The sequence below is a fragment of the Python bivittatus genome, unplaced genomic scaffold, assembly GCF_059951505.1.
Source record: "Python bivittatus isolate LINGU-HERP-01145 unplaced genomic scaffold, Pbiv_v1 ctg000840_np1212, whole genome shotgun sequence".
Lineage (NCBI taxonomy): Eukaryota > Metazoa > Chordata > Lepidosauria > Squamata > Pythonidae > Python > Python bivittatus.
The window spans coordinates 10670670-10698531 of record NW_028277113.1 but is presented as its reverse complement, the minus strand read 5'-3'; the positions used below and the strand labels follow the sequence as shown (position 1 = coordinate 10698531).

The window sequence follows — 27862 nt, the reverse complement described above, 5'->3', positions numbered from 1 at the left end:
GGCATGATTTTTAATTAGCATAATACGTATCAAACATTCTACCATTCTGGAATTCACACAGTATACAAATGCATCTCTCATGTGATTTCTCATAAGGATCAAGGAAGATTGGGAATTTTTTTTTTTCATTACATAAAACCTATCTGCAGTAAAAATTGGAGCAGTGTTTCCCAAAGTTTTGCTTAGTCAGGCATTGGGGGTTTTTTAACTAGGAAATCCACTTTATTCTGGGTCCACATTTCATGGTAATTCATGATGTATTTTACCAAATGTTAGTGCACCAGCATTCTCCTAACTGAGCAGGTTTGAAATTTTTAAAGCAGGCCCTCACAAATGATTGTCAGGGGTAAGCCTTGTCTATTCATATAATGTTGTCACAGTGATACCCCAGCTAACAATGGGGGTGTCTACCAACCACAAAATTTCTTTCTTTTCTGGTGATGATATGGCAAACTAGACATCCCTGAAGAAGCAGAGACAGCGTTTACAGTGGAGATTGGCAGCCAGATGCTAGATTTTGGCCAGTGAAATCTCTCCAGAGAAAGGAGAGATCATGAGATTGCCCACATGTACTCTGGACAGCTGCTCCTCATGAGTAGACTGCAGAAACAGGTTTTTGCATTCAGCTTATGAGTTGAGGGGCTGGGAGTCGAGGGATTTCATCTAAGCTCACAGTTGTAATGTAGTCTGTATGGACATAAAGCTCGACTGAGACTCATTTCTTAATAACTTTTGGAATTATTTTTTTACTGCTTTTCAAATATTAAGAACCTTTGGAATGGCAAGTTTTTTCACATTCACTGGGTGAGTTTCCTTCTCCTTAGCAAAAGAAGTTTTAAGTGCAGGTTTAAGGACTTAGAAAAAATTTACTTTTTGGAATAAACAGGATCCAGATGGATTTGAAATAAGACTTTGAAATTAATTACAAGAATCCCTCCCATGGAAAATTGCTGTTGTTTGGATTCCTTGGGGGGGGGGGGAACATGGCAGGATGGGACTTTGAGGATTGGACACTAGAGAGAACCAAAAGAAACTAAAGATTACAATTAAAGGAGAAGAATACTTAAAGTCGACTCGTTAACACAGAATGGAGCAAAATTAACATTGGACATTTTGAAGGATATTTGTGAACCATGGACTCAGAAGTTAATTTTAAGAATGTCTGTTATCATAGATAAATGGTGTGTAAATGATGCTACAGAAGAGGAACAAGCTCTACCAGACCAAACTGAATTTGATTTGAATGTGAATTTCAAAATGACAAGCTACAAGAATGATATGGAAAAAGATGATATTCTGGATATACAAAGGAAACTGGTTGATGTTTTCATCATTTAAAAGGGACATACAAATAACACACCAGAAAAATGATTTGGGTAACTTTTCTGTACTGGATTTACAAAAGAGACATGTTAAAGTTTTGAAGGATTTTCTGAGAAGGGACAAAGAAAAAATGAAAAGAAATCAAGTTCCATTTGAAGGGATTAAAAACCAAGCTTGTTAAAAGTACAGGGAAGGAATATAAAGTTGGTTTATTTGATCAAAGTTAAAATAGATATGTAGTTATCTCTGGTAACCTTTAATGGACTTTTGCTGACCAGGAATGAATGACAAGATTTTAAGATTTTGTTTATAGTTAAGAGATGAGATATGGGGAGAAGAGAGCATTTGTTGTATTTTAAGAGAAGGTGATAAGTTACTAAAATTGTTTATATTTGATTTGATGAAGGGGAGAGTTATTTCTTTATATTTTTTTCTTTTTCTTTTCAATTTTTCTTTCTATTCTCTTTCCTGTACTTTCTAATTTTTCTTTTTTTTTACTCATATATATATATATATATATATATATATATATATATATATATATTAGTTTGTATTAATTTTTATCTTTTCAATTGTAACCCTTAATAAAATTATTATTTTTAAAAAATCTCTTTTCTACCTTGACAGCTGGATAAATTTCCAGACAAAGCACTGGACTACATCTACGGACATAGGCTTATTTTCTAAAAATAGTGATGATTTGTTTCAAATCAAATCAAATCAAATTTATTGCTATAACCAAAGATTAGTAATACTAAAAGAAATTAAACAAGGAGGATAATTAGATTAAATTTATTTGGTTTTATACCACTCTTTCTTCTAATAGGACCTAAAGACGTCCTTGCAAATCACCTGCGACGTGGTGCTAGAGGCTGGTTTTTGTATTTTGCTGCAGGTCAGCTCAACTCTTTTTATAAAATTAAAATCGGGAGGTATCAGGCTCTCATTATTGCCCTTGGATGCCATATTGTTTACCTCTGCCTTAATGTCAGCCCCACTAGGTAGACCAGGCCAAGAAATCGATTCCACAAGAAGACTAAAACTACTTTTATTGAGATTGGCTATAATAATAGAATCTTGCAAGTCTGATTGCATTGTACCCTTTCCCTTCTTATAGTTCAATGAATTAGGGAGACATCTGAGCCACTTCCCAACATTTTCTGGACATTCTGGACTTCACCTCTTGCTTCCTTGGCAACAGAGCTTGTGTGATGGAATGGAATTATGAAGGCCAGACTCAGGGAGAAAAACATTTTCTTTCATCTCCTGAGGCGAGAGGGAGAGATAAGAGGATGAGACTGGCAACTCCAAGAGACCATGTAAATTCAGTCCAGCAATGTTTATTAGCTACAACCTCTAGCAAGAATCTTCCCAGACTGAAACCCCAGTTCCCAAGTAATGCCAGCCACAACACTGTGAATTCCTCAGGGAGGTGCCAGTCTCATCCTCTTATCTCTCCCTCTCGCCTCAGGAGATGAAAGAAAATGTTTTTCTCCCTGAGTCTGGCCTTCATAATTCCATTCCATCACAGCTTGCATATCTCCATCAAGGTCATTTTCCATACTTTCTACACTTATATTGTCAGGGGAATAGGGAGGAACAGTTATAGAAAAGTTCCCCTATTACTGAGCTTGACTCTTAGGGACCACACATCCATGCCCATGTTGAACGGTATTCTTACTTGAAGATGCCGATTAATGGTCTAAGGCCTATTTTAAAGAACTATTTTGGTGGGTTTTTTTGTTGTTTTTTTTTGGTGCCAGCAAAAGATAATGCTGGCACTGCGTCTGGTCATTATTGCCTTAAAATTGTTCCCCTATACATGTTGTATAATACTAGGAGATGACCATGGGAATTTTATCCTGCATGCTAGCTCTTTTTGTGTGAATGGACAAGAGAAAAATTGCTTATTATAAACTTCCAGTAAGTTGAATGTAATATTTATATGTTCAGTCACTTATACATTTAAGTATCTGTCCTTTTGAACCCACCACTTATAATTATGAGGACATTTCTCAACTTTCAAATATTTACTGATATTTGAAACAATAGAAAGTTGCCCCTAGCTGTCAGATGAATCATTCCTTGCGGCACAGATTCCTGAGAACTGTGCTTCTGGATTGGCATGGCTTGGAAAAAGTGATGTCATAGATTTTGGTTAATTCTTTCTGCTTTGATTTACCTCTCCATGCTCAAGAAGCTGTCAAGTCTAGTCTTGCCTTTCATCCACTCCATAGTCTCACAGTTTCACTAGTTCATAGTTTAGTTCCACCCAGCTATGTCACCTACATACCATGTTATACTCTGCCCAACTTTTCACAAACTATCTTAAGTTTTACTAGTTTGCTGATAGATAGAAACATCTTCATAAGTTAATGATTGGTTATGACCTTTAAAGCCCTTCTTGGCATGGGCCCAGTTTAACTGGAGAACAGCCTCATCCTAGTTACATTGGCCCGTCCCACCTGGTCTGGCAGGAGAGGCATGTTGCAGACCCTGTTGGTTAGAGAATTTTGACCTGCGGGGTCTAGGAGGAGAGCCTTTTCTACCGTCACCCCCACCGTGTGGAATATCTTACCCCCTGGGGTGAGGTTGGCCCCCACTCTTCTGGCCTTCCAGAAGAGCGTTAAGACCTGGCTCTGCCAACTAGCTTTGGGATCCAATGGGGCCTCTCAGCACTGGGGGTGGCGGGCACCTTGAGGATGCTCTCTCCATCTTTTAACTTTGTTTGTAGTCTTCTAATGTGTTTGTAGTTTTTACATGTTTTCATGCTTTTTATTTGTGAGCTACCTAGAGTCACTGATAGTGAGATGTGTGGTGTATAAATTTGATTTATAAATAAATAAATAAATAAATAAAATTGCAAGAAGGCAGTCTCAGTATGTTGAGTGGTAAATACTTATTTATGATCCAATCTTTTTCTGAAGAATTCAGAATAATTTATTTTTTATTTCCTTCTCATATGTCCACCCATTTAAGGGGCTAATTGTTTTACATTTGAATCTCCCTCTTTAATCACTTCAGATCTAAGTGATATAATGATTGGCCCAAAGCCAAATGCATAGTATTACTTAGTTTCTGCAGTAAAATCTCATCATATATGTTCAGACATAATTTGTACTTTTCCAACATTTACACATTTATTTTATGATTTAGTAAGCACCCCAGGTAGTTAATAAAATATAAACATAGTAAAAAGGTAGCATAAATACAATAATAACAGTAAAACTATAACCATAAAACCAATCATTCTAGCTCTGATAGCTGTGCAATATTTAGTAAATTTCCACAAACTTCTGAAAGAGACTTATCTTCATTATCCTTTGGAAGATCACAAGAGGAGTGATCATTTTTGCCTTGTGGAGTTCTAAAGGACAGGAGATTCTACAGATCTGCTACTGAACCCCCTCCTATCATTCCTCACAATAGCAGGGATCCAGCCGGTACTCTCTGATGATCTCTTAGATAGCAGGACCTGAGTTCTATAGAGCTTTATTGCACTTGGAAAAACAGACTGGGCACTAAGAATGCAGACCATTGCATTTTGGACCAACTGAAGTTTCTGGGTGGCATTCATGTGCAGACTCATGTAAAGCAAATTACAGTGATTCATTTGCAACTAGGACATGACTAATTATCCTCACTCCCTCTGGTTCCAGATGAGGATGCAACTGGTGAATCCATCAATGCTGTGCAAAGACTCCCTGGCCACAGCTTTCACCTGTTCTTTCTATAGGAGCTCTTAGTCCAGGAGGTCTCCTAGGTTGGAACAAAACCTCATCAAGAACCATAGCTGGTATTGTTTGGGAATCAATAGACTTTTGAAACCCTCCCTCTTGTAGGGGTTGAGCCTGAGCATCTTTCTCCCTGTCCAACACTTTATAGCCCCCAGGGTTTCTACCGAATCTTCCATTTGATCTGGTGTGGAGATAGCTAGTACCTTCAGCATATTGCTGATACCTTATCCCAAACCAGAGGATGACCTATCTCAGCAGCTTCATGTAGTTGTCAAATAGAACTGGGGAGAGGAATAAGCCCTAAGACACCCATTAATAGCATATCAAAGGTCCAGGCCTTTTCCCTCTGCCACCATGGACTGGGCCTTCCTATTCAGGTAGGAATGGAACCATCATAAAATCATGCTTCCAACTCCAAGCCCTTGCAGGTCTCCCAGACAGATGCTGTGGTCAGCAGTAACAAAGACTGCTAAGATGTCTAACAGAATAAGGATGGTTATGCTCCATCTAGCCAAGTCCCGCCACAAGTCATCCATAAGAATGACCACTGTGGCTTCTACTCGAAGACCAGGTCTGAATCCAGATTGCTAAGAGTCCATGTAATCTGTGTCCAGAATTTGTGGCCTACTATATTTTCAACAATTGTCACCCAAAAGAGATATCTGGAGATAGAACAGTAACGTCAAGTAAAAGTGGCTCCAGGTTTCTTGAGCATGGGAGTGGACTGATGCCCCTTTCAAAGCTGCTGGAACTGCCCCTCCCTCAAAGAGACATTGACTGCCACCTGGTTCCAACTTCCCACCTCTTCTTTGGACACTTTAATTAGCCAGGTGGAGCAGGGGTTCAGTGCAGAATTGATTTTACAAAGAACCCTGTTCACTTCCTCAAGACCCACAAAAATCTCCCAAGTAATGTTACACAATGTCATCTCTCATCAGATTCCATCTACTAGACTTTCAACTCAGAGTGAATGTGAATAATGTCATTTACAAATTCAGACAGTTGCAACTTATATTAATGAAGTCATCCAATCTGTCCTTTCCTAAAAGATCTTGGGACATTCTAAGTAATGTAGCTGGCTGAGATTTTGCAGATGCAAGAGGGGCTAAGCAATAATCCTATTTTCCACCCATATCACTATGGAGCAGGCTTGAATTTGAGCCAATTCTTGTGTCCAATCATGCTTGTTTCTCATTCTCCACTATTACTGCAGAAGTCTCTTCACTTAGTTCATTTCCTCTAGCTCCTCAGAAAACCAAAGCATCCTTGGCATTGGTGAGCAATGACAGGCATATCACAAGTGCTCTCTAGTACTCTGGTTGCCTCCATATTGCAGAGGCTGGCTAGACATTCAACAGCCCTCCCCTTCAAATTCACAAATGCTATCTGCAAACCCTCTTGACCCATCAGGTACCTGAGATGGGCTATCCAAATTGGCCCATTCGCCCAGCAGAGGCTAGTGGGTCCAGTCAGCCCCATACTCATGGGGAAGTGATCTGTTCATTATAAGGGACAAATGGAAATGTACCCCCAAACCAGAACATACCTCATCTTCTCCAAGGTAAAGACTGGTCCAGCATGCAGCCAGCTCTGTGGGCTGCACCAGTGATGACCTGGGACAAGCCAACGGTTGCAACAGTGGTCAGAGAGGGATGGTTAAATTCCCGCCAGACTCACAGCGGTCTAGGCGAATCCATAACCACCCCTGCAATGGGATCAAGCAGATACTTCTGTGCAGTGTCTGCTTAGAGGACAGTGCAGCACTAGTATCCACGGCTTATCCCGTAGGTCCAATCTCACAATTACAACCTCATAACCAACCCCCTGGTGGAACAGTGCACCTCACAGCTTCCACAGCCTCATGGTATACAATTACATCTCCACCTTTACTCCCTTTTGGTTGCACTGTTTACCATGGTGAGGGGTATTTCTCCCTCTTTGCCAGATCTAGTTTTAATGATACATGCCCAATCTGACTACTGTTTTTACATATTTTTAAATAAGAGGGCTTTTTTGAGATTCCTAGCACAATTTTCCCCAGCCTGGTATTACTGAGATGTGCTAGATAACATCTTTAGCTCACATCAGTGGGCTCTTATCGAGTGGATTACTCCAATGTGCTCTATGTGGAACAGATTTGTAAGAACATCTGGAAGCCTCAGGTGATCTAGAGTGTAGGCCATTATGGTGCTCTTTGGTATGCCTATATTACTCCTCTGCTCCACAAACTGCACTGGCTCCCAGTACAGTTCCAGGTGCAATTCAAGGTACTGGTTGTCACCTATAAAGCTCTTCATGGTCTGGAGCCAGTTTACTTGCAGAACCACCTCTCCCCAATTGTTTTTGCCCATCCCATCAGTTGTGGCAAAAGAGGCACGTTCAGCTCCCACCAATTAAAAAATCTTATCTTGCAGGACCCAGAAAGTGGGCCTTTTCAGTCACAGTTCCTGCCCTTTGAAACATCATATCCCCAAGATTAAGCTGGCTTCAACTCTGCTGGCCTTTCGAAAAGCACTGAATAACTGGGTGTGCTCCCAGGCATGGGGTTTGGGGCATTGGTTGGAGCCTGTGAGACATTTCCAGCTTATTAGAACTTTTTACCCCAGCACTCGAGGTGGTTTTTATGTTATCTGTTTTCTGATTTGATTTGGTTTTGTATTTCTATGATGTTTTTATCTGTTGTTAGCTGCCCAGAGTCACAATGGAGAGATGGGCAGCCATGTAAATCTAAATAAATAAATCATGCATATAAAGAAAATTGTAGTCCAACATTTCAGGAATATACTTGGTTAGAGAAGGCTGACTGAGATATACCCTGCATCACTCTTGTAATAACTGCTTTGTCAAGCTGTGAACTACAAGTGCACAATATTAATGAACTATATTGGACTCTAATTATAGTATAACAGCACAATTTGTGATGTGATTTTATGACAGCCTAATCTCCTTAGCAATGAGTCCAATTGAATTTAATTAGATTTCTAAATAAACATACACAGGATTAATTTAGAGTCACCATTGTCACTGTAGGTAGAAGCATCTATAAAGCATACCTTGTATTGTCACCACCACCATATTATAAAATAAGTTATCCTTAGTATACTGGCATAACTAGAACAACAAAAAGGAAAGTGACAATCTGAATTTTTACATACCTTTTTTAAATCAACAACTACAGCAGGAACTCTCTTCACTCTAAACTCATGAGCAAACCATACTGATTATATAAGATTTTTTTTTTACCACTCCCAGAGAAACTCCTAGTTTCTCAACATTTATATGATGTAATATATTTTTGCCAGTGACCTGATCCTATGGAACAACTGAAGTGTACAAAGATATGACTTCAATAGGAATGCAACAAGAGAAATAGCTGAATGTAATTGAATTGCTGTGGCATGAATCACTAAAAGCACAGGCAAGAGCGCTTTGCTGTGAAAAGGTTAAAAAGGGTCAAGAGGGTCAACCCTCAAATATTAAACCTGGACCTACATACAGATGTATAACTTCATCCATCAGTAAAAAAGGAACTTCTCACAGAGTGCTTGCACATAATATGAGAAAAGAACATACTCATATATATCAGCTTTTGTTGTTTTCATTTTTTGCTTGTACTGTGCCTGGCCAGGAGTTTAACCAAGGTGAGCATTATAAAAGCACTGTAAAACAACAGAACAAACAAACAGACAAACTCACAATTTCAGGCCTGTCACATCTGAACTACAAGATCCAAATGCCCCCTAAATGATAGCAAAGAGTTAGAAGTTGAGCTTGCCAAGCTGAAGGCTTATTTGTCAATTAGGGCACAAGAGTTGGCCAACTTTTTGACCTACCATTATCCAGGCAGAAGGTAGCCAGCATGAGAAACACTCTTCTTCTACTTCCAGGAACTCTGATGGTAGGTGATAAAATATCCATCAATTGTTTTTTCAAATATGAAAATCCTGTGTATAATACTAATACTAGTACTACTACTACTACTACTACTACTAATAATAATAATAATACCTTTAACACCATCAAACCATCAAACAACAACATCTGCCTATCCCAGGTCCTTGGGAAGGACTCGATAGGTGGATAAAAATGCCAAATCCAGTCTAAACATCTGGCTGACAGTGGTGACCAACCCTAATAATAATGAGAAAGTGCCCTGAAAGCATTAGAGAATGCTTCGCAACATGCTTGGTAATTGCCAAAAAATAATTTTCCAAGAAATTCCTTATGGATGATCAAGGCCAGAAAAGCAGTACAGTATTGTCCCTTTGCTTTATAAGGGAGGCTAAATCACCATTATTTTCCATCGCGATGAAGATCTTGGCAACAACTTCACTATAGTTGTCCTTTGGCAAGACTAAGACAATACCATTGTCTTATTACAGTAGAAATGTCAATGCTTAATTTGGTGTGCATGCACTTTAGTTTTGAAGCTCTGGGTAAAATCCTTAAATATCGTTTCAATTAAACCTGTTTCTACTATGATTTTCTATACTTCAGCATAAGCCAAATTTTCACAAGGAAAATATTTATTCTCTTGTCACTAGGTGACGAGCAGGCATGAAACTCACATTCCACTGTATACATTTCATACCTGCTTGTTTGGATCTGCCAAGCCATACCTTTTTCATCCCTTTGTCAAATGCAGTGCACCTTCACTTTGGATAGCCGAGTCCATACAGTGAATTTCTGCTAACTCTTCCAAGGAACCATGATTTATACTGACACTGAAAAGTATTTGCATTATAAAGCTTTATTTAGCTTTCTGAATAATAGTGTAATAGGCAGAGTTTCACAGGAGCTGCCTCTTGCTGATTCAGAAACTTCCTTGCAAAAACTTAGCTTTTATGTCTCAGAACCAATTCGCTATGTGGCCGGTCCATTCTTTCAACCTGCCAGGGGCTTGGACCTATATTATTGCCGTTAGATGCCTACCACTTGGGAAAACTGATAAGAGGTCAAGTCTGAAAACATTTAGAAGCTTTGCAAAATTTACACACACACACACACAGATATACTGTACATTTACATATACTGTACATATATTGGCAGAGCCCATGGGAGGCAGGCTTGATTTCAGCAGGAAGCTATTTCTCAAGAGAGAAATTTGTACACAGCCCCCTTCTTTCAACAACGTTCTGCAGTTTTCTGCTAACTCATGCCTGAAACTTTCATTTCTCTGGCCTCCTTTTACACGTTACTCTAGGTTGTCCAACTCTGCCTCCAGTCCTGGTATATGAAGTGAACATCTGGATGTCAGCCCTTCAAGGTAGGCCAGGTCAGGAAACAGCCATCACAAGGACTACTGGAACTATACTCTATTGTTACAGGCTATAATAAAACAGAAAGCCTGTTAGAATTTCTATCTCTTCCCCTTTTATACTAAACAGAATCAAGGTGGGGTAATCCTGAGTTTCTTCCTTCCTTCCTCCTCCCTTCCAAGGCTAACCTGGTATTTACATAATGATTGCTGAATAACTTCTTCAAGGCCATCTCTGTACTTCTTTACAGGAGCTGATCATACTCATGTAAGTTATTTCATAAAAAAATAAAATAATAATAAATAAAAATGGCTATCCTTCCACACCTTTATCTTGCAGATGTCAGGGATAGGAAAATAGTCTCTCATATTGAACCCCTCCTTCTGTATGATTTCTAATTGGCTATTTTGCCTCTCACCCAGTTTAGGATTGAGATCACACCTTTGCAACTTCAGCTAAGACCAAAACATAAAACCAGTTCTGTCTACCTTTCCCCAACCAACTACTTTTTCTATTGTAGAATAATGCCTTCTTCCTTTCTCATTGACATAGAACATTAGGTGATTAGTCAAACTCATTCCAGGCTTCTAATATAATTTCTGAATTCATTTCCCAGATGTTTTACAACCTTCAACATTGTAGCGCTTGTTAACATATTGTCTATGTGATTTTTAAAAGGGTAATAAAACAATGGCAGACCAAAAGGTTAGCACTATCCATGCACTGAATGGCAGTGGTTTCACTGATGTTAAAACTAGGTCTTAAAAAGTGTCTCTAAGACCATCTGTACCTGCAGATTGTCTTACTCTTCCACTTTTTTTTTAACACACACACACACACAACAAATGTACTGCAAGGCCCTTAAACCTTCGTTTAACTTTGCACTATAAGGTACAAAGAATGACTAAATGTTGACGCATAGCTCCACAGACTCTGAGCACCACTTAACTACTTGGTTGCCCTAGTCTTGGAGTCTGTAGGAGCTGGGATTGCCTTGTTTCCTCTGTAGCCAGGTCAAGAGCAGTGAGAGCATCTGCCATAATGACATAGTGACCGGGTTCTCCAAAATATAGACATAAGCTTTGTGTTGTAGGCAGAACTTCTCTTGGGCAGTAAGCTGAGCTCTGCTGGCTCCCATCTACATGGGTCTGGTTTCAAAAATCTCTACAGTGCAATGGAGGAGGAGGGAGAGGAGAATGAAAGTGAATAGGGTTTTGTCCCTCCCACCCATACTCACATGCAGTTCCTTAATACTTCCATCAATGCCCAAGCAAATCTGGATTAATCCAGGCATTGTTTCTGGGATGCCTTGATCAACTAGCTCAATGTATATTTCATCACAGTCCCTCCTTGAACTAGTCCCTTAAGCTTCTTTCATTCCAGTCCACATTCCTGAGTTCACATCTGAAATTTAGTAGCATGATCCTGTATCACACCGTTACTCTTTTGTAAATGGCAGAATTCATGGTTAGCTGTCATCTGCCTGAATCTAGCTCTGAGATGTGCCATCAACTTAGCAGAGTTGTCCAAATCAGGGCAGGCCTGGATATGAACTAGAGTTGCCTATTTTGTAGTCCCTTCAATCATTAGGCTAATCAAGAATCCAACCCAGGCTTCTTTGGTAGGGAAGTTCTTCTAATCTGTAGAGGGCAGAGAGAATAGTCTTGAAGGACAGGAGGAAGAGCCACTACCAGGGCAAGTAACTTGAGAAAACTTCTCAGACAGGCCTTCCCCAGTTCTCATGAAAATAAAGGAACGGCGGGAGAAGCACATTCAGACTTGCAAGATTCTGTTACTATAGCTGTTACAATAAGAGTAACATGAACTACATGGCATTGGTTTCCTAGTCTGGTCTACCTTGTAGGGCTGACAGTCTCAGGGAAATATACAGATCACTTAGACAGATTCACTGCTTCCCTCTATCTGTCTTTCTATCTTCTATCTGTATGCTGCCTGATTCCCAACAACTCTGGGAACTTGTTTGGATTATCATTGTATGTGTCTGGCAAGGAAGCTGGCACTTGGCATTAGAGGCCCAAAGTCTCCTGACAAAGCTATGCAGTTCATGTGCTCAGTGATGACATCTGCCATTGCATCCCCTGCATGATTTGCTGTTTCTCAGTCTGAAAGCTGACCAAAACAGGAAAGTGAAGAAAGAAAAACTAACCAAGAAATTTGGACACCAAGATTTCCGGCATCTGTGCTGTATTTCATGAATTATACCGTAAGTTCCTGTTTGTCAATAGCCAGAGTCATTAGTGGTCCACTGAAACCCAGAAACAATGTGGTTTGATGAAAGACTCAGGCCTAGGTCCCTTCCATGTCACCACTGTTTTCATTCCCAAACACTTTCAAACCAACCTCCAACCATCCTCATCACAGCTGGCTTCAAACCTATTAGAACTCTATATGAGTCAAGTAAAAAGGGATACAGATGTTGCCTAAAAGGAAAGCTGCCATGATACTCTTCCTCTGATCACATTTTAAGAGTGGTGGACTGAGAAATGCCACTACATTGGAGCCGCTACCAGGAGGGGAAGGAGACCAGGAGCTAGCAGGCAGGAATTCCTGACAATGGAAAGGAAGCTACTTCTACAGTCCCTGGAGCTCAGCCATTCTAAGTGAAAAACCCGCTGCAGCATTTTTGGATGTACTGCAGCTGAGCCAAAATAAATCAGCTGGGCTATTGATTAGGAAATTATACATTAAGTTACATCATTAACATCATTAACACAGACAAATTTAGAGGATTCTGTACATTTGCATCAGTTACATTTTGTAATTCCCACCCCTACACCATTTCCCAAACTGAGGCTTAAATAAATCCAGCGCTTGGATTCTGATCATGATTTGATTGCCATAATTCCTCAGTACCATGTAAATACTCTGAAACTTGTAGGAGCAAAAGTTACTTATTATTTATCTTTGTTTTATTGCGACTTATCTCAGATGCCAAACATATCTGCAGTCTTCTATCAGGGCAACAAAACTAGTGACTACTGTTTTCTTAGATACCACTAAAAGGCAGAATCAAGAGCCCACATCTCTCCTCTTTCTTTACTTTCTGAATGTGTAAGTCTGTTCAATAACTTATAGCTCCCATTCCTAGTAACATTGGCTCTGTGAGATACTTTGCTTCATTAAAACTGAGAAAATAGAATTACCAGCTCAGTTAGTAATGCAGAATATTACATTCTGATTTGAAGATGGTTGAAAATTTGGTCCAGATCCTATTTTCCAGTTTAGACAAAATGAAAAATTAAAATAAAGTTTCCTGGCTCATTTGAGATGGTTGTAGACTGATTACATGGTGTAAAAGTATTTAAATATTAAAATGAAACGTTCCAATATTTCAGTATGTATACTGTTCTCAGCATATCCCATTGTGATTTGCAGGCCCATATCTGTTAGCATTTCAAGGTGTTTGTCAATACATCTCCTTCCTTTATACTGATATACTTACAGAAAAATGGTATATTATGTACAAGTTAGCTCTTGAAGGGCTAGGTAATCCTCATAGTTTCATGAGGATTTGGTGGATATGACCATTCCCCCCCCCCCAAATCTAAGGGTTCTGTTGGAGAAAGTTTTTAAGAAACCAAACCATTTCTGTTTGGGTGGTTGGGCAGGCAAAGGCAAGACAAGCATGCAGACTGATTCACCCTTCTATTACAAATCACGCTGTGGTCACAAAGGGAAGAGTTTCAAGAAGCCGAATAAGAGGAGGAATTCCTGTTTTGGAGATTAGCTCATTCTTTCCCAAGACAAAATTGCACATCCTACAAGCAATATCCTGGATTGTGCATATATGCTCAGAGATACAAGATCCATTGTGACATGAAAAAGTAAAGACATAAATCAGAAGAACTTTCAAAATCCTATTATTTCCAAATCTATACTCAACCATTGCCAGGAAGCTAAAGTAAAGGCGGGGCGATTTTATATATACAGTAAGAAGTGAAATGGAAATCTTACTCTTATCCATTCCAGACCTGGCAACAGATTGCTGTTCCCTGTGGACAAATTACAGTGAGGTGAGACGATCTTTTTCATCCTTCTTTCAACTGTACAGGTAGCCATGTTTAGTGCTCTTTCTCATAGTACTGATCACAATGAGCTGAAGCAAGAGAGATAAACTACATGGTATGATTGATTGATTGGCTTGGCGGACCTGAACGTTACTTGAGTGAAAACAGGAGACAGCTCCCTTGGGGGGAAATGGGTCGGATTGCAGACCATAAGTTATCGAGTATGCAGCAGTAGGCAAGGTGGTTCTTCCTAGAATTCATGCTGTAGGAAGGCAAAAATCACCTTTACCTTCAGAGCAGCCCTAGAATGAGCAGGATCAAATATTCCAGATTTTTCTAAAAAACATTTTTTTAGAATTCTAGAAGAACAATTGCAGCATCAACTATGCTTTATTGAAATTGGCAAGAAAAATTATATGTTCTGAAAGGTTTTTTTAAACAAGTGATAGCTTGCTAGTTCAGACCTGATGACAAATTGTGATTGTACAAAACAGTGCTGAATGCTTCAGATGTAGATTGTGCTATAAATCTCTCTTTTGTATCAATAACACAAAATGCAGGAACAATGGGTGTGTAACTTCAAGATTCATCCATGTAACTCTATTTTACAGTTGGGTGTGACTGCAGATAAGCACATTTCTCAATTGGCTGAATCCACACAACATGCTAAGGCATAAAAAAATTATTTCAAATCCCAGTTGCTGTATTTATGCAGTGAGAGCAACAGCATTACTGGTTAATTTGGGGGGTTTTTTTGTTTGTTTTTTTCCTATTCTACCATTCACCCTAGTTTTCAAAGTGTTAAGACAACTAAAGTAACAGAAACCATTACAATTCTTTCAAAATCTTCTAGGTACTAGTTTCACCATGAACAGTCTTGTTGAAGCAAACACCAACTTTGCTGTGGACCTCTTAAAATGGATGGAGAAAAAGCATTCCACGGAAAACATCTTTTTCTCTCCATTTAATATCACAGCAGCTTTGTCCATGGTCCATCTTGGCAGCAGAGGTAACACTGCTGATGAAATGGGAAAGGTAGGAATCCTCATGCAGTTGTGCTCATTAAATTTGTTCAGTTATGTAATTATTGTTCTTGCTGTTGTCATTATCCCATTTGCTTAGCGATAATCAGAAAATATTTCCTATTGATCACTATGTGGGTGAGCATTTAAGGTTGACATTCTGAACGGAATCATGAGGATTCCCTCCTTGCTCACAGCCAATCTTCTTAACCGCAGTTTCCAAATCCACTTAGTCGTACAACTCATTCTTAAGATGTATATAAAGCCTGAGGAAGCCCATACGGCAAAGTGTAAGAAAACCTATGTGTTTTTATGAAAGCCATTATTCAGGAATATAGGGAAGTGTGGTATGATATGATGTGGAGAAACCTAAGATTACCAGAGCAGAAAATAATAAGAAACACTGAGGGTAGCAAGATGTTGGAAAAGAGAACTTGGTGTGTCATGAAGCAACCTCTGCAATTTCTAAGCTTGCCTGCCTCTCGGTCACAACAAAACATGCGGCCGCATTAGCTGTGTTGAAGTCAAGTAAGCTCATTTCCTTGTAATTGTGGGAGGACACCACTTTGTCCTTGGACTATATTCCCACCCCCCATCCCCCACCCCCAAATGATAGGCCGGATTAATAGGAGTGTTAGAGATTGTGGCCCAAACATCTGGAGGATGTCACGTGGAAGAGTGCTGGCCGAGGCGGCATCCATTTGAACTCGGCTACTCTTCAGGACAGTCCCTTCCATGCCTTTTCTCTACATCAGTGGCCCTGGGGAAAATGGATGCATTTGTTTTATGAAGTTCCAAGGAAGCTGAATTATGACAGAAGGATAGGATGACATAGATCACAATCTCCAATTTATTTTGTATTGCAGGTCCTTCACTTTGACAAAATCACAGGATCTCAGAGCTCTACAGACTTGCTTGTAAGAGAATTTTCATTGAATGTCATTTTATCACTAATTCTACTTAAGGAAATATTGACATCTTGTGGGTGTCAAAAAATTCTGAACTTTACACTGAAAATACCAAATATGTTATTTCTTAGTATAGACGTATTAGAACATTTGGTATCCTGAACTGTATTTGGATGAGCAACACGCAGTCAAGTACATATTTTCTTGGGACTAATATACATTAAAACCATTAAAAAAGCATACAAGTAGTTTAAGCCCAATATATACTGAGCAGTAAGAAATAAGAATAATCTTTCACCCTTTAGTTTAGCAGCTAAAGGATATATCAAAGAACTGGGCAATGGCACTAAAAAGACTGCTCCTCTCCAGTAAAACAGAATATATACTTCTTGAACTCATTTAACTATCATGGATATTGACTGTCTCAGCATTTGGTGCAAATGCCTTGGAATGGCTGGGAAATGTGTTCCTGTGAATGTAATCTCCTGTCCTTTGGTTCTTGAAGTCTTCCCCAGCCCAGTGTGACAAACCTGGCGGACCTCACAACCAGTTCAAGGAACTCCTAGCAGCCATCAACCAGCCTACCAACAACTATACGCTGAGCACAGCCAACCGTCTGTATGGATCAAACATTTATGAATTCCGCCAGGTGAGAATGGAAGTCCCCCCCCCCGCCCTTCCTGCCCATGCGGTACTCTGACCGATTGAGGGCACAAGTAACACTTCTTTCTCCATCCTTAGAAGTGAATATAGATTGCCAAATCAGATGGGTGAGGGTGGGGTTAAAATCTTGTTCTCCCTTCCTTTTTCATGAGAATTTCCACTTTTGCACCATTAAATAGTTAAAATAGTGGGTGGTCAAAAGGGGGAACACATTAGCAGTGAGGTTTCTTTTGAGCTGCACGGAACTGACATCCACGCAGTTTTGTAAACAACAATGCAGTTTCTCTGGGATTATTTTCAACTTCCCAGCCTCCCCTACTGTCTCTGACCTGGTTCACTTTTGGGGGTCAATCACACCGGGCTAGGTGCTGCCATCCAGTTTGTACCAGCTACAATTGTTGATTGAGTGTATATGATGAGAATAAGGGGAGGAACATACTGATATGATGACCTCTGTCATTCTGTGCAGCAATACTTACAGTGCTCCAAAGATTTATACCATGCAGAACTGGAAAGAGTTGACTTTGTGAATGCAGCTGAGGCCGTTAGAAAGCAAATTAATTCCTGGGTTGAAAGTCAAACCAATGGTAAGAAATCGTAGGTTAATCTTCATTTTCCTTGCCATTGATCAGCTGGGAAGGCTCACTGGATTTCCCACACTGAATGGCAGAAAAGCAGAATATTTAGTCACTGCCAGCTAATGGGGCAGGCCAGCTAATGGGTTTACTGATGCTAGCAACAGCCAATCATTGATTGATATGCTGTGGATTGATATGAGGTGGTGTGGAATGAAGTGCATGTCTCTGAATATTGCATCACGAAGAATTGCATGTGATCTTGAAGTTGCTCCATGCCCCTTCAACATGTCTATGTCTTAGGGCCAAAAAGGTCATTCATGAATTCATTCATGGTCATCATTTTAAAAATATATATACTGCTGCCCAATGTATTCATCTGCATATCAGGGAAGACTTAATTAATATTCCTGGGTGTGAGGCAGAAAAAAAGAAAAGAATCTGATTCAGTGGGGAAGCTTGAGACCTGGAGTTTTTGCCGATCTGTAATGTATCCAAAATTGTATTTTCCTGCTCCCACAGGATCTGAAAGGTCACTGATCCTATACTTTTAGGACAAAGGTTTTGTATGGATAAGACTTTTAAATGTATGAAGGTAGAAAAGATTTCAGCTTTTTTTAGTCTTTCGTTCATTCTTTTTCCTTTGTTTTTGGATTACTTTGATTTTTTAAACTTTCTTCTCTACCCTTACTCAAAATTTGCACTGTAGAAAGAAGTGAATTGTTGATAAGGTCTGTCCTCTACAGCTAACATTTTTCATGTCATTACTTTTCAAAAAGGTAAAATCACGGATCTGTTTCCTGAGGGCTCAATTACCAGAGCAACTGTCTTGACCTTAGTAGCTGCTATATACTTCAAAGGAAAGTGGAAGACGGAATTTGACCCAAGCAATACCCACGAAGCAGACTTCTGGATTACCAAGGTAGAGCATGAAAAAAGCCGGTGAAGATGGCAATGTTTTGTCACAGAATTCAAAGTTTGACTGAAGTGGCTGTTTATTTGATGGGCTGAATTCTAGAATCTCAGGGTCTCTGTTGAACACTTTCAAAGTCATTGCGGCTTGTCTACTGCATTCAAGAATACGCCTCACTATTCCTGATGTTGTTATTGCTTTATTTCTAAGCATTGCTTTATTTGTTATAGGACCGGAGCAAAAAAGTGCAAATGATGTCTCAAAGGGGCAAATTTAACTTAGCTAGAATAGCAAATCCTGCAATGCGAGTGCTTGAGTTTCCCTACGATAAGGAAGGCCTCAGTATGTTCATCCTCCTGCCAGACCACAAGGGAGCTACGGATGAGGTAACTTGATTTCTGAAATCATTCAGAAGGGGATTTCAATCAACTTGATGCGTATGTTTTGAATATTTTTATCGCTAAGGCGGTCCTCTGATTGCATATTCTTAAGTGGTTCTTATATGCTAATTAGCATTTTCCCCTACTTTTCTCATCCATTTCTTACTTTTTACACACAGACACATAGATAAATGCACACACAGGCACTTGCAAACACATCCAGCCATCCTGCCTAGGCCGCCGCCTCTGGGAATGCAAAGCAAACGCCCGTGTGGTCTCCCAAACGTTATCCCCACACGGCCTCCCAGTGAGGAAGAGCAGGGTGGGTGTGACTGAGCTCCCTTTGAACCCAGGCCTCTCCAGTTCCAGCCCAACACCATAAGCACGATTGTCCCATTGCTTTTCCACACCAGGCAGAGCTATCCATCAACACAGGCATCATTGGGGAGGCACGGAGCAGAGACAGGTTCATTTAGGACCAAGTTTCATCCCTCGGTAATTTTTAGAGGATAAGGTTGGTTACTGGAGAAAGCATTGCAGCTATTTCAAGTATTTAGCCCAGGGTTTAAAGAGTCAGTTCTTCACCGACTACATTTGCTTGTCAGGTGACATCCTTTCATCATTTTCTTCATCTCCCTTCCTTCTGCACAAGCTTGAGGATTTTGGAAGCATTTGCTTCTGCTTTTGACTAGCTACAGCTTCTCATCCAAACCTGGCACTATCGTTTATCTTACTACACTTGGCTTAAAGAAAGCGACTTCAGGAACTCTGCTGAAGGATGACTTCCCTGAACGTCACCATCGTCAATATTCCATCCTGTTTGCCTGTCCAGGTGACATCCCAAAGCACTGCTGAGCGATAGTCAAAGCAAAAACTTCCAAACTTTGCCTTTTGGGTTTATACGACCCTGGCAGAAGAGTGTGAGCCCATGGCTTCTAACCTTTCATGTTTTCCTCTTGTTATTCTGCACCAGAAATATGGAAAAAGTAGACAAAACAGTCCATGCTTCGAAAGCAGTTTACGAAAACTCTTTTAAAAAAATCCACTATGTAGCAGTTTTCCAACAGAATTTAGCCAATCCTTTGCTCCCAAATTTCAGTGAGGAAGAAGACAACCAAGGCAGGGGAAGTTCAAGGGCTGGCTGGGGAATTCTGGGAGTTGAACAGTTCTTTAAGTTGCCAAGATTGAGAAATGCTGTTCTAGGGACTCATCAGCCTCAGTGTCTGGCTTGCTCCTACAGAGTCCCCTTCCCTGGTTTGGCAGGCAGATTTTCCATCCCCAGGCAATACAATAAGGCAATGTTTCTCAACCTTACCAAGTTAAGATGGGTGGACTTTGACTCCCAGAATTCCCCAGCCAGCATGGTTGGCTGGGGAATTCTGGGTGTTGAAGTCCACCCATCTTAAACTTGCCAGAGTTGAGAAACACTGAATAAGCAGAGATATGCATTATAGTCTTGACCTGAGTATTTGCTGCTAGGCGTCTTGATGCTCTCTTCTTTCCATTCATTAAAAATAACCTGCATATTATTTTTTAAAGAAAGTAATATTTGCACAGATATATTTGCTACTTTCTTCTGAACAAAATGCTTATTCTGAAGGAATTGTCATTTTGGAAGGTAATATTTTAGTTTTTCTCGATCCCTTTTTCGAAACAATTTTTTCATTCACGTACACTCTCATGATGTGTCTCTTTTACCTGACAGATTGTGAGGCAACTCACTTCTGCAAAACTTCAAGAATGGACCAGTTCAACAAGTATGGAAAACACAGAGATGAGAGTTTTCCTGCCAAAATTCAAGATGGAAGCAGCATATCCACTCATTTCAATTTTGAGAGAGATGGGAATGAATGATGTGTTTATTTCAGGGAAAGCTGATTTATCTGGCATGTCTGAGAACAATGACCTGGTTGTATCTGAGGTTCTTCATAAATCCTATATTGAAGTGAATGAAGAAGGTACAGAAGCAGCTGCTGCCACTGGGGCAGTTGTAGCTGTTACTAGTGCACCAATTATTCCTGAGTTTAAAGTGGATTCCCCTGTAATTTTCTTAATAAGGCATAATCCCACCAAGAGCATTCTTTTTGTCGGCAAGGTTTCCTCGCCATAAACAAGAGGTGCTGCAACATTAAAAAAATACATTTCCATCTGTTGGGAGCAACAAAAACTTCTTTATTCCAAATTCCATTTTCTACTTGGCTAACATCTTCTATATTTCCTCTTTTAAGAAAAAGCAAATCGTGAAGTACAGCTTTTATTTGTTTACTGAGGTAAAGTCCCTTTACATTGGCACGTGTGTGGAATCCAAAGAATACTTTATACAGCAGACTGTTCTGGAAGTGTGCATTCCTCATGAAACAGGGCCCTTAAGTATATGGGGCTTGATGCACAGGGAGCAAAGGAAATGGGGAGGAGTGGTTAGAGACTCCTAAAACCAACTCCCACAAAATAAGCCTGAAGCAGAGAACCTTAGAATCTCTTTGAAAGAGAAAATGTGTATTTATTTTTTTTTCAAAAAAATAGAAATATCCCACATGAGGTTTGAAGTCACATAAAGCATAATAATGTCCCAATCATTAATTAGCTAACATGGATAGATGTATAACAGACCTGCAATGGATAAATGTGAGATATATGTTGTGTTAAATAAAAACAGAAGAAACCAATGATGATGAGTTCAATATAACCCATTACTAATATTGCTGTTGTTTCTGGATGTATTCACTGTAACTTCAGTGGTTGATGTACTTAAGGTGCTTCCTGATTTCTGATTATGAAATTTAAACTTGAGTAGACAATAAGCTGCTTTGTCATCCATTCATAACTATAAATCGGTGGAGAGACCTTTTGGTTTGCATGTCACTTAGGGCGACTACGGATGTTTTGACTTAGCTTTATAATGACTGTGTTCTCTGTCTCTAGGCTAAAGCTTTTTTGTGACCTCTTGAGTATAACATTCCAACTTACCGAAATAGAATTACAGCAATAACCTTTGAATAAATGTATGCATTAAAAAGACTCAGGTTTGTATTTATCGTATTTACTGTGCAAGAAAATCCAACAGATCAGCCACTAGATCCAGAATAAGAAACTTCTGCTCCTCTAAAAAACAAGTACTCCCCCTCCGCCTCCTACCAATCCAGGTCCTGCCTCTTTCTCCCTTACTCTTGCCCCAAATGGTCATTACTGCCTTCAGCATCGAAGGTTTGGCTAAAACTGCACCAGATCAAGAATAAGGAACCAATGCGAGATTGTTATATGCAGAGAAATGGAAAGATTCTGGAATACCCACAATGGAGGAATGGCTGGTAAAGGTGACAGAATTAGCAGAGGTGGCAAAATTGACTTCTTTGATTAGAGAAAGGACAATAACTACATTTATTAGTGGCTGGAACATCCTTATGGACTTTTTGCTGAAAAAAGAAGAAAACAAACTTGTGATTTATGGGTTTGATGATTAGAAAGGGTAGAGTATGGAAAGAAGGGAATTATGATGTAATTTTAGAGAGGGCAAAATATAAATACATTTATAATTGTGGTTAAGAAGCTAGGAAGCCACTTCATTGCAATCTTTCCTTTTTCTTTGTTTTTCCTATTTCCTTACCTATTCACTATTTTTCTCTATTTCCTTTATTTCTTTTCTAAAATTTATACTGTTTTTATCTTGCTGAAAATCTCTTTAATACAAATTATTTTTAAAAAGAGAGAATAAGGAGCCAATTAACTTCCAGATGTTGCTGAATCACAATTCCTAATCTCTGTTGTATTGAGTCTCCTGACAAGGGCATCTGGGAAATGCTGTACTGTAACATGAAGAGGAGAATATTCACAAGATCATGTTCCGTTGGCTTTAGGGTCTGTAGTGGCAATGCGGAAGATCACTGTGATTTAGGTGACATAGTCTGATTTCTCCTGCACACGTTAAGAAAGCTCACTTTGAATCATAATCATGTTTAGCTGGCTTGTTTTTCACTTTTACTTAGTAGTGGAAAGGGGAGGGAAACCCTCAGGATTGTTTAGGTTAAGCACTAGCTTATCTATACAGTTCCCAGGCTCTGGAATTTTTTGATAAGCAGGTATCACATCTGGTCAAGGTCACTTTTAGAGCCCCTTACTCCAAAATAGAGTCATGGGATTGCAGTGCCAGACTTAATAAAAAGTCTGGCATTGCCCCTGGAATTTGGAGCGTGGACACAGGCCTTGGGACTAGGCACTGTGTTATCTAAACCATCTTGGGGTCTCTCCGTTGTTGCCTTATGGTAGCTCCTGACAGTAGGGGAAGAGTTTTATCATCTTGCTTGGTATGTTATGTTTTTATACTATGCTTATGTATTTCTGTTTAATTCTGTCTTGTAATTCTGTTTAAATCTGTTTGCTAGAGTTAACAATAAAGCTTAAAATCTCCTCACCTGCCGGTGGGTTCATTGTCTCTGGATCTAAAAGAACTAAAAGAACCCATTGCCTGGGCACCTGATCACTGCCTTGACCACTGGCATAACAGGGTCATAATGGCCTTTGGGCAGCCTGTAGGCATTGCAGTGGACTGCAAACGTTAGTGAGGCCAGGATCCAAAGGCTTTTTTTCAGAGCCAAGGGGAAAAAAAGAAGAGTGATATGAGAAAAAAACATAAGGGAAGGGAAGGGAAGGGAAGGGAAGGGAAGGGAAGGGAAGGGAAGGGAAGGGAAGGGAAGGGAAGGGAAGGGAAGGGAAGGGAAGTTACAGACTAGGACAATGGAAGTGAGACGGAATTGGTTGGCTGGGCACAGGAGACACGCACAGAAAGCATTTGCTGCGGTCAAGTAAAATGTTTTGCCTGAAAATCAAATCTCTATTTTCTAAGGCATTAAAGAAACTATGAAAAATTGCTAGAAAAATGTGTGTGTGTGTGTGTTTTTTCACCTGAGGCCTTTTGCTTCTCCTCCCCACATGAAGAATTATGAAATTATTCTTAATGTTTTTATTTTATACAATACTTTAAAAATACTGTTAAAATATGCCTTTTCATTTTATTCATTGAATGGTTTCTTCTGTTTTAACTTTTTTTTGCTGCCCATTGCCCTGTATTTTAATTTGCCCATGCATGTCAAAGTGTGCTCATTGTAGGCTACTCTGCATAGTGCTGGGGACCACTGGCCATTTCCAATACTTATATGTTGTTCCTCTTGTTTCCAATACTGTTTTACCAGATAGACATATCTCTTAAGAGTTCTCCTTTGCCTTGAAGGGGGAAAAAAGCAATTAGTATGAAATGCACTTAATTAAGAACATGAATGAGAAGCCTTAATGACCTGATGGCATATAATCAATAAAAAAAAAGGCATTGCCTAATAGGAACCTGAATTATAATTTTGCTGCCTGATGAAGAGCAGAAAATGTCACCAGAAGTACTTCTTCACCCTCAAGAGAAACCTGGGAAAGTCACTAACTCTCATGCTAAGCTATTCCAGAGGTTCTTGTGACAATAACAATGACACTCAAGCATTATCTCCTACAATGAAAGTTGACTTTGAAAGTACTGCAAATCAAGTACAGGTAGTGGTCACTTAACAACCACTCGTTTAGTGACTGTTCAAAGTTACAACAGTGCTAAAAAAGGTGAGTTATGACCGGTGCCCAAAGTTACAACCATTCCAGCACCTCCGTGGTCACATGATCATGGTCCAGGCACTTGGCAACCAGCTCACACTTACAATTACTGTAGCATCCCAGAGTCACGTGACTGCCATTTGCGACCTTCCCAGCCTGCTTCCGACAAGCAAAATCATTGGGGAACCTCATGATTTGCTTAACAACCATATGATTCGCTTAACGACTACAGTGATTTGCTTAATGATCACCCCAAAAAGGTTGTAAAATTGGGTCCAATTTGCTTAACAACCACCCCATTTAACCACCAATTTTCCAGTCCCTATTGTGGTCATTAAGCAAGGACTACCTGTACGTATAAACTTGTCTGTCACAGCCTCTTGCAACTGTCCTGATGGGACAAGCCAAACAGAACCTCCTATCTCAAAACTGTCTTGCAGAAACTCTAGCTAGAGCTCCTGCAAATGCAGCTCAGTCTTGGCTGATCTACTTCGTCCCCATGGGTGGAAGTTGGAAGGCAGCTGAGACCTCCAGAACTGCAATTCTCCTATTTGGAATTGGGTGATGACATTGGGGTGGTGTTGTCATGAGTCCAATTGCATTGTTGGTTACACATGGACAAATCAAAAAAAGGATTTTTATGACAGCCACTGTGATATAAGAGTTATAGAGTTGGACCTAGGACCTGAGGAGGACCATATTCAAGTCCACCCTTAGCTACAGAACCTCACTGGGTACCGGTGTTAGTCATTACTTCTTAGTTCATGCCACCCCACAGGATCATGGTTGTGGAAAAATATGGAGAAGCGTGGCAATATGCTGTATTCAGATCTGAATCAGCCAGTGGTGCTTCAGGTGCAAGACAGGCATCCTTTCTTTACTAGTTGGCTTAAAGAAACCGTGCCTTTTCCTGGACCTATGTGAGAGCTATTCTGGAAAATATATATGTATGAGTTAAGGAGGCATTAAGGATATTGTGGCAGAGTGGTGACACCTCTGGTTCTACAGCAGCATTTAGAATTGGGGAAGGAAATGAATGGAGAGCCAATAAAGAAGATACAAGAGTGATACAATTGACCACAACACCCATTTCCTGTCCATGCTGCACCAGCTATACTTCTGCAGTTTCAACTGATATCTAATTATAGGAAGAGAGTGTATATCTTTGTGGAATTGTTGGAGGCATTATCAACATATTCACTATGTTTTTATGAAATGCTTCTGCATCATTAGATCGTCTAAACTTCTCTTCATTCAATTAGCTCGGTTTAGTGAATTTGACTCTGATGGTCTATACTCTCTGAGCTAGAGAGCTGAGACTTATCTTCAATCAATAAGGGGCACTGGCTGTCCTTTCTTAAAATAATAGGCACAAACATATCAAATTGTCCACAGTTCTGTGTAGGTCCTGGGTTCTAAATTCCAAACACTGTTTCGGGACAAGAAAAGTAGGACAATGTCACCATTCATTTTGTGGATGTGTTTGCTCACACAGGCTCCTTTTCCACAAGATTGTGTCCAAAGTAAGTAAGAACAGTGGGAGGGCCTGGTTCTTTCAATGTCATCCTGTGCAAAAGTGAGAAACCAATGCAACCAGTCCAACAAATACTAGAAATTGTGATTCAGCACCATCTGGAAGTCCTTTGGTTCATTGTCCTCAATCTGGTACAGTTTGGGTCAAACCTTTGGCACTGAAGCCTGTAGTGAATATCTGGAGCAGGTCTAAGCGGAAGTGAGGAGGGTGAGATGCCAAAAAGGCAGGACCCAGATTGGGAGATAGGGGGTAGGGGGAGTACTCGTTACTTTAGAGGAGTTCTCAAGGTGCAGAAGTACACTGAATAAAAGCAATCCTGAGTCTATTTAATGCATACATTTATTCAGAGGTTATTGCTGTAATTTTATTTCAGTCAGTTAGAATGTTATACTCAAGAGGTCACAAAAAAGCTTTAGCCTAGAGACAGAGAACACAGTCATTATAAAGCTAACTCAAAACATCCGTAGTCGCCCTAAGTGACATGCAAGCCAAAAGATCTCTCCACCAATTTGTAGTTATGAATGGGTGACAAAGCAGCTTACTGTCTACTCAAGTTTAAATTTCATAATCAGAAATCAGGAAGCACCTTAAGTACATCAACCACTGAAGTTACAGCGAATACATCCAGAAACAACAGCAGTGCTAGTAATATTGAACTCTTCAGCTGAAATCATTGGTTTCTTCTGTTTTTAAGAGAGCATATGTCTCACATTTATTCCATTGCAGGTCTATTGTACACCTATCGATATTAGCTAATTAATGATTGGGACGGTGATGAGATCCAGGCCTGCTTTGTATGGCTTTTAACCTCATATAGGATATCTGGCTATGTAATCCCAGACAAAGGATTTCCATTTATTTGATTAATTGATTGATTGATATTACACCTTTATTTTGTATACCTCAAGGCAGCATACATAATGCTTGCTTCTCCTGTTTTCCTCATAACAACAATCCTGTGTGGTAAGTTGTGCTGAGAGAGAGGGATTGGCCCCAAGTCCCCCCGTTGGCTTCCATGCTTGAGGGAAAACTAGAACTCCTGGTTTCCAGCCCCACACTTGGACCACTATCCCAGACCGGCTATTGGATTGGAGATTGAGACACTCGCTGCATTTTTGAGTATCATGAGCAGCCAACATGAATATTCCTGTGGTGTTTTTGCCCCTTATTGACCATCTATACACTCCGATAACTGACAAAAAGAAAGCAGGAATATATACTACGAATGTCCTCCACCGCCACCACACAGGTGAAGGGAGAAGAGTCATGCATCCTCTGCTTTCTTCCATCAGCTTGTGATCACCAGTTGGGGTGATTGTTATTGAACTCCGCAGAATTCTTCATCAGGCAGACAGAAAGCAAAGCAAACTGAATAAGGGCAGGTAGAAATGGAGGGAAAAGTCACCACTGACTTTTGTTGGAGGATTATGAAGAATTTGAAGTTTTGCATCCTATTCTGTGATCTTGAGAGGACTTCATAATGAGTCTGACCTAATATGCATTTCAGCATTTTTATGACATGCAAAGACCACTTTGGTTATTCGTTTTTTTAAAAAAAATAGATACATAGTATTATCTCCCCAAAAGAGATTCTAAGGTTCTCTGCTTCAGGCTTATTTTGTGGGAGTTTGTTTTAGAAATCACTACCCATTTCCCTCCCACCCCATGCGTAAAGGGCTATGCTCTGTTTTCCTCTTCTCTCTTATAACAAGTGCATCTATTCAAAAAGCTTAGCCTACACATTACTCTCTGCATGTAGAGGAAAGAAGAGTTCTAAATGTAAAGGGAATTTTATCTGGAAAGGAAATAAAAGATCTGTTTTAAGATTTGACTTAAGTAAGAGAGGAGATATGGGAACCATTAGCGATGTCAAAAATGGAATTCCTTTGCTCACAACTATTGGGAAGATAGTGCTATTATCTGAGCACCTGCTGG

At 39.9% G+C, this 27862-nt stretch overlaps 1 protein-coding gene across 1 annotated transcript; it reads left to right on the top strand.

Annotated features, from left to right (window-relative positions):
* Nucleotides 1-14147: 14147 nt before the first annotated feature.
* Nucleotides 14148-23204, top strand: LOC103052876 (serpin B4-like). Its single transcript, XM_007443448.3, has 8 exons — nucleotides 14148-14352; nucleotides 15200-15381; nucleotides 16235-16285; nucleotides 16782-16925; nucleotides 17409-17526; nucleotides 18294-18436; nucleotides 18658-18813; nucleotides 20513-23204. The coding sequence occupies exons 2-8, from the start codon at nucleotides 15214-15216 to the stop codon at nucleotides 20915-20917; spliced, it is 1185 nt and encodes a 394-aa protein (XP_007443510.1). The 5' UTR covers nucleotides 14148-14352; nucleotides 15200-15213; the 3' UTR covers nucleotides 20918-23204.
* Nucleotides 23205-27862: the final 4658 nt, after the last annotated feature.